At 44.1% G+C, this 7,500-nt stretch overlaps 1 protein-coding gene across 1 annotated transcript in view; it reads right to left on the reverse strand.

Annotated features, from left to right (window-relative positions):
• Nucleotides 1–7,500, reverse strand: part of sdk1a (sidekick cell adhesion molecule 1a) — a 447,949-nt gene that overhangs the window by 307,499 nt on the left and 132,950 nt on the right. Inside the window, exon 3 of the mRNA XM_063185237.1 lies at nucleotides 1,114–1,220. Coding sequence (XP_063041307.1) covers nucleotides 1,114–1,220 — 107 coding nt within the window. The remainder of the gene's footprint in view (nucleotides 1–1,113; nucleotides 1,221–7,500) is intronic.

Genomic DNA, 7,500 nt, shown 5'->3' on the forward strand with positions numbered 1-7,500 from the left:
CTCCACAGTGCCACAGGTTACAGACACAAAGGAGGTTGTCGTGCTTCACAGAAATCATACTGTCTATGTGGTATTTGCATATGTCTTTGTCAAGGGTGTAATATGTAAATGTTGACCAAAAAGAGTTGTACGCTGTCAGTTGCGTGGCCATGGTTTTGTTGATGGATTTGTATCGACGGGTTCTCACATTGTCAGAATGAAGGGCATCGCAAAACCGTAATCCAGGGGCGGAGCAGAGGGGGGGGCATAGGGGCCAGGAACCCCCGGCCTCACCACTTGGGGGGGCCCCCTGCCAGTGGCTTTCGGTTGCACATCTCCCGCCCCCCTGTCCCAATACCAGTGCTCCGCCCCTGCTGTAATCGTAAAATATTGATATCAAGGCCCTGTCTGGGACAAACAGTAGGGCACTGTACTGTTACGCTGAGGACCTGGGTGCGATTCAAGGATTCAAGGATTCAAGAATTTATGGTCATTGTCAAAAAGGCAACGAAATTGTGTTTGGGGTACAATACTTAGTAGCAGCAGGTTTCCAAGTAAAGTGCAAAAAGAGGTAAAAGTGACACCAGTGCTTGACCCCCCAGCCCCCCCCCATCCCACTTAAAGTGCAGCAGAGATTAAGTGCATAATACTCGACACCCCCCCCTCTCTCTCTCCCTCACACACGCGCACGCACACACACACACACACACACACACACACACACACAGACACACACACACACACACACACACACACACACACACACACACACACACACACACACACACACACACACTCACACACAAACACACACACACACACACACACACACACACACACACACACACACACACACACACACACACACACAAATGTCCAAAGGATAGATGGATAACATTTAAGACAGTAATGTTCCACAGCAGTCCTGCAAATTCAAAAGTCTAAAGATTCCAGCCCGAAGTCATTTCCTGATCCTCCCCTATCTCTCTCTCTTTCCCACTCGCTTCCTGTCACCATCTCAAACTGTCCTATCGAAATAAATGTATAAAAACCCTTAGAAAATTTTTTTTTAACAATAAAAATATCAGAAAAAACAAAAAAATGAAAAAAATCATAGGGTACAGCAATACTTACATGCCACCTGTATCTCAGCCCTCTTCTGCAGTAGCGCCCCCATCCTGTTCCTCACCACACACTGGTAGAAGCCCCCGTCAGAACGCTGCAGAGATGGAATGGTGTACCTGAGGGGGAGAGAGAGAGAGAGAGAGAGAGAGAGAGAGAGAGAGAGAGAGAGAGAGAGAGAGGCAGAGAGAGAGAGAGAGAGAGAGAGAGAGAGGGAGAGAGAGAGAGAGATTTAAAAAATGCTTTACTGAACTGACATATGAATCATACATCAATTACACCGTTGCCAAGAATACAGAATAGAGAGACCACCAACTATATACAGGGAGGAAGGAGGGGGGAGAGTTATGGCTGTAACAATATTGTATCGAACCGAGAAATCGTGATACACAGAGTCACAATACTGTATCGCGATACAAGGAGGCAGTATCGTGATACGCCCTTTTGAAGGTTTTTTTTTAACCCTTTAGTCCAGAAAACAACCACATGATATGAAGTGATAGTGCTTCCAAGCTTCAAATCATCATCAGCATTACATTTCAACTTTCTAAAATTATTAGTGGCCTCTTGTAGGGCTGGGTATCGTTTAGTTTTTTTCGATACGGTGCCAATTTCGATACTTTGGTTTCGATACCGGTGCTTTTCGATACCGTTTTTCGATACCTGTTGTTTTGAAGTTAATCTCCATTATGAGGAACCCATAAGATCACCAAATTCTTGCAATCAATTCATGCGTGGGATACTTCAAATAGATTACGTGCACTTCGTAGGGCGCCCTGCAAAAGTCCTGGGTAAAAAAGCAGGCAGTTATATAAAAACTGGACGACAGAAAGGGCATCGACAAACAATGTAACACTAATTTGCAAATGTGTTGGTCGGGGTGTCCGGGGTTGATAAGCAGCTCCCTGTAATACGTTTTTGGAACTGTGGATGTCTGGGAGACGCTATCTTAACGCTGTCTTAACGCATCGCATGGAAGGGATGTCGAGCAGACTTCGGTCTTTTAGCGTTGCCCTCCGCGGGAACAAGCTTCAAATCTCCGCACTTTAAACCCCTTAGCGATCGGCCACACATTGATTCTTATCAAAACTACAGTAGCCGTGCGTAAGTGGAGAGGAGAGTGCACACTCAAGGAGGTTTAAAACGACAGCATCAGAGGAAGATTGGCGCGACGGTACCACTATTATCATGACTGCACAAACACACACGTCTTCGTTGGACAAAAGGGTTGTTGAACATGTTTCAAAATTAACACCTCAGCACAACACAGCCTCAACGTCAACTGAACAGGACTCTACTGATTGAGTCGCGCCCGCGCCAGGCGCTGTCTGAAGAGACAAACAGGGCAGCAGCGCATAGGCCTAATCTATTAAGTTCAAGAAACACTTATTAACAAATACAAATTCATTTCAAACAATAATATGTTTAATGTCCATTCGTCCATGGCTTGTAAATTTCAGCGCAGCTTTCGGCTCTTAGCCTACATTGATTTGGTGCATTAATTAATTTTCGCCAAGTCGTGTTGCAGTCTTTCGCACGGACAACTTTGTCACAAATAGAGCATGGCTCTATTTGCGTCCACACAAGCAAAGTTTAGCCACACTTTAGATCTCAGCATGTCTATCAGGGCTGCAACTAGCTACAACTGCAACTACATCTACAACTGCAACTAGCTACAACTAAGTTAGCCTACAACATATCCTCACCAACTGTCAGCTGTTCGAGTAAACAAACGCTAGTACTTTTTGAATGAATGAAATGTCTCGTGCTCGTCCCGCCCACCAAGGCCCTTCGAAGCCAATCACAAATGACAACTTCGCCTGACTACATGGCTATTGGTTCACAGATTTACTATTGACACAGGGACTGTTGAAACGCACAACAGGTATCGAAATATGGCACCGATTTTTTTGTTTTGTTTTGATATTCGATACAATGTGGCTTTTCGGTCAGTGCCAGGACCAGACCGAAATTCGATACCCAGCCCTAGCCTCTTGTAACCTACTCTACCAATTAACTATCAGTTTTCATTCATACTTTTATTTTATAATGTTGGCAAATGTGAAATCGTAGGATGTAACGAACGGTTGGTCATAAATCGTGATACGAACCGAATCGTGAGTTGAGTGTATCGTTACAGCCCTAGTGAGAGTCAATACATGAATAACAGAGAGAAAAGGAGAGCAAAGAGACAGAGGGAAAAGAAGAGGGTGAGTGAAAGAGGGCAAAGGGGAGAGAGAGAGAGAGAGAGAAAGGACATCAGCAAGTAAATCTATTGGAATCTTGAAATAGTTCATGCACTAAGACACCTCATGCCCTTTACATCACTTTCAACTTCTGTTGTCTTTGTGTATGTGTGTGTGTGTGTGTGTGTGTGTGTGTGTGTGTGTGTGTGTGTGTGTGTGTGTGTGTGTGTGTGTGTGTGTGTGTGTGTGTGTGTGTGTGTGTGTGTGTGTGTGTGTGTGTGTGTCTGTGTGTGTGTGTGTCTGTGTCTGTGTGTCTGTGTGTGTGCATGCGTGCCGTGCGTGTGTGTGTGTGTGTGTGTGTGTGTGTGTGTGTGTGTGTGTGTGTGTGTGTGTGTGTGTGTGTGTGTGTGTGTGTGTGTGTGTGTGTGTGTCTGTGTGCCTAGTGCCTACATGGATGGCTTCATATTTGCATTCATGCGTGCCACTGATTGCTACTGTGTAGACGTGGGAATGTGAGGGGGCAGCAGTGAGTGATTACCAGCCACAATAATAACATGTCTAGAGGGTCTGGTGTTAACCAGGCAAGGGTGGCATGAGATTGGCCAAACAATTGCATCGATTCCGAGATATTTTTGTACACAAGTCTCAAAGAAGTCACCATGGGAGGGGGGGGGGGGGTTATGGGGCTTTCATCTTCAAATCCTATGAATGACACCCCTTCCTTTCAACAACCCCACCCCAATCTCCTGCCACTCCCACCCCTTTAATGCCACTACTGCCTACACATTAGAGCAAACGAACCATTAAAGGGCCATTAGCCCCTACCCCATGAATACCAGCCGCCACTCGTTTACAATGACAGATCTGTGGCCCCTCTCGTCCCACATGGCTAATATTTGAGAGGGGGGAGGGGGGCTGCATAGCTGTGGCTGGCCCCAGCTAGGCGTCTTCCCAGCCCTGCGCTGTTGGTGCCTTCATCTTTCCTGCTGGAGGAGTGAATGGCACAGCCCCCTGCTAGCTAATGTGCCATGTCACACTTTTTCCCCCTGCTCTGCACATCAGTGCACACACAGACACAGCACAGACATTGACATAGACACGCACGCACGCATGCACGCACGCATACACGCACGAAAACACACACACACAAACACACACACACGTACACGCACACACACACGCACACACACGCACAGACACGCACAGACACGCACGCACGCACACACGCACACACACACACACACACACACACACAAACACACACACACGTACACGCACACACACACACACACACACACACACACACACACACACACACACACACACACACACACACACAGAGAACAGAGAGACCGAGCGAGCGAGTGAGAGAGTGAGAGAGTGAGTGAGTGAGAGCGAGTATCCAGGCCCGTGTCTCTGAAATGTCAGGGAGCCTGTCTGCGCATCTCAAACACCCTGCTCCCCACACAGATACTCTGGGGAGAGTCAATAGCAATAGCGCTGCTGCTGGGAGGCGGCGGCTTAGATGATGAAAGATAATTGAAAAAGCAATACCAATTAGGGGAAATGAATTCCATAGAAGGACAAAACGCCTCGTGCCCATACAAATGCGGCGCACATGGAAGATCTGAGGAAGAGCGGAGCGGGGTGGGCACGGGGGGCGGGTTTGGGTTTGGGTGTGGGTGAGTGTGAGGAGGGGAGTAAGAAGAAGAAGAAGAAGAAGAAGAAGAAGAGAAAAAAAATCCAATTACATGTTTTCCCCTCTGGCTAGAACAAAATATGTATTTGTAAGCGAGAGCATTTCTCATACCAATGACTCGATGAGAGAGCATCCATGATTCATGTCCTACTGCTGTTGGTGATGTGCGGTAAGTAGTTTGCCAGGTGAACACGGGACCACAGCAATAGGCGTGCAGACAAAACGTTGCCATTGACATTCAAATAAATGTCCATCATTATATGTCAGGCTATTTATAGATGGCGAATATCACCTTGACAACTTTCGCATGACTGACTGACTTGAATTTGCCATGGAAACAGTTGAAGTCACTTACAAATATAGTCAAACTTAATGTCAGTGTTTACTGCCAAGATGCTTTTACATGTGGCATGGGAACACGTGGCATGACTAGTGACCAACTGACCCCAAGGTGGGGTCAATGGTTGAATCATAGCACCTGCCACTTAGTTCAACTTGATTGCCGGTGCCTTCTCTTTCTCGAGGGCCGTTTGAGGCCGATGTAATTTTAAGGTTATGCAGCTTCACATGAAATACAACATATTTTGTAATGGAATATTTGAAAATACATTTGCAATACAATTAAGTTATGTTCAGAGGACCTAGAGAAGATGGGGTCTGTTTTAAAGGTGGCTGCCTTCAATATAGTCCTAAAGTGCTGGGGGAAATCCTGGTTTGTGTTCATATTTTTACGGACCTTGAATGAGAAAGGTTTCCCACCCATGGTATAGGTACTTGGGAAATTGTTTGTGAATAGGCTCTGAAGAAGGCAAAAGTGAAGCGGCACTCCTTAGCAACCACTAGATTGTTGATGTTTAGTATCTGAACAATTAAAGTCATTTTCAAATAAAACTTCCACCATCTAATTACAAAGTGGAGAAGAGTTAAAGTTAAACATGGTTAAACTGATTAAAAGGAGATGTGTTTAAAAGGTCAAGTTTTTGAAGTGGGTGACATAATACAAAGTGGATGAATGACAAGGGAGAAGAACAAACATATTAAAAGTAAAAAAACAAATCAAATCTCTTATGAACGTGACCAACAAGATAAATTCTCTATTTGCCATTAGGAACACATATTCAAGCGAGTGTATTTTAATTAAGTACTGTAGGAGAGTTATTGTGATGATGTAGGGGAGGTGGGGGATGGAGGGGTATTTTTTAATGAAATGTTTGTGGATAATCACATGACTGTTTTAATTTAAATTCTTTGCAGTGAAGGCTGTGTCTAGGTACATTTGTAAAAAACCCTTTGTCTTGTTCTTTGTTTCACAGCTTTCGCGGCTGAAAGTTTTTCTCTTTGGAACACTATACTACTGCGATATTGATGAAGTTCCTCTGTGTATCTTGATCTGTTAAGTGGCAGTTCACATGATGCAAGGATATTCAACTCAAAGCTCAGTGTCAAGAAAATCAATCAGGTATTCTTCAAAGACTATGTGCCCCTTGGCTCTATCGTCCATCGAGGCTACAGGTGTTGTCCACACTTAACTTTTACTGAGGTGCCAGAGTTGAGAGAAGAGGGTCGTAAGGGGATGCACCGAAAATGATTCATGGGGCATTGGATAAATGCATCTGTACTGTCTTCTCTGAACTTCTAACCAAACATGTTAAAAGCTGTTATACAGTAGAAATTTTATGTAGTAGATATTATATTGTGTTGAGATTTTATTTATGTTGGGGTTGATGATTGGACGGGGGTATCACCTGACTGGTGAGTGTATGTATGGAAAAAATGGAAGTGGGGGAGTGTATTCATTAAATATTCAATGAGTTGTTATGTGTAGCTAATCCAGCTATAAATACACGAAATCAGGGACGTAATATGCATTATCACTTGTTTCCACTCAATTATTTAGTCATTATCGAGAAAGAGACAAATCAAGTCATTGTAGTAGTAAGATGGTTAAAAAAAACACATTATTTGCCTGTAACTACACTGGAACAAGGCATGTTATTTCATGGAAACTACAAGAGCTGTAAAATGCAGTATTACCTCTTCCTACTTAACCCATTGACGCCCAAGGCACCTGCAAAAAAGGGTGCTGAATGCCTGATCTTTTTTAAGAAAAGCTGCCCTCAGCCTATAAAAACCCAAATATCTCAGCTTCTGAAGCACATAAAAATGTGCACTAAGTTGCATTTAAACACTAAGACCCTCAACTTTCATTGTGTTCCATGTGTTCATTCATCTCAAACAAACAGAGATTTTTAATAAAGTTGTCTCAAATCTCATGAGCCTGAATGTTGCGTAATGCAGCTCCAGGCGCCAGGGCCGATGTTGCACAACGCAACATCAGGCATAAATGGGTTAATTAATAATGCTGTGTTGATAATCTCACCAGTTATCCTTATGAAATTAGCATTAGGGCTGTAAATCCATCTATATATGTATCTATTGTTATTCGTGTACCTATATCTATACCTATCTATTTCAGTTGCTACAGTAGTCCTACTGACGTATCTCTTGCTGCCA

Source organism: Engraulis encrasicolus, chromosome 2 (genome assembly GCF_034702125.1).
Source record: "Engraulis encrasicolus isolate BLACKSEA-1 chromosome 2, IST_EnEncr_1.0, whole genome shotgun sequence".
Lineage (NCBI taxonomy): Eukaryota > Metazoa > Chordata > Actinopteri > Clupeiformes > Engraulidae > Engraulis > Engraulis encrasicolus.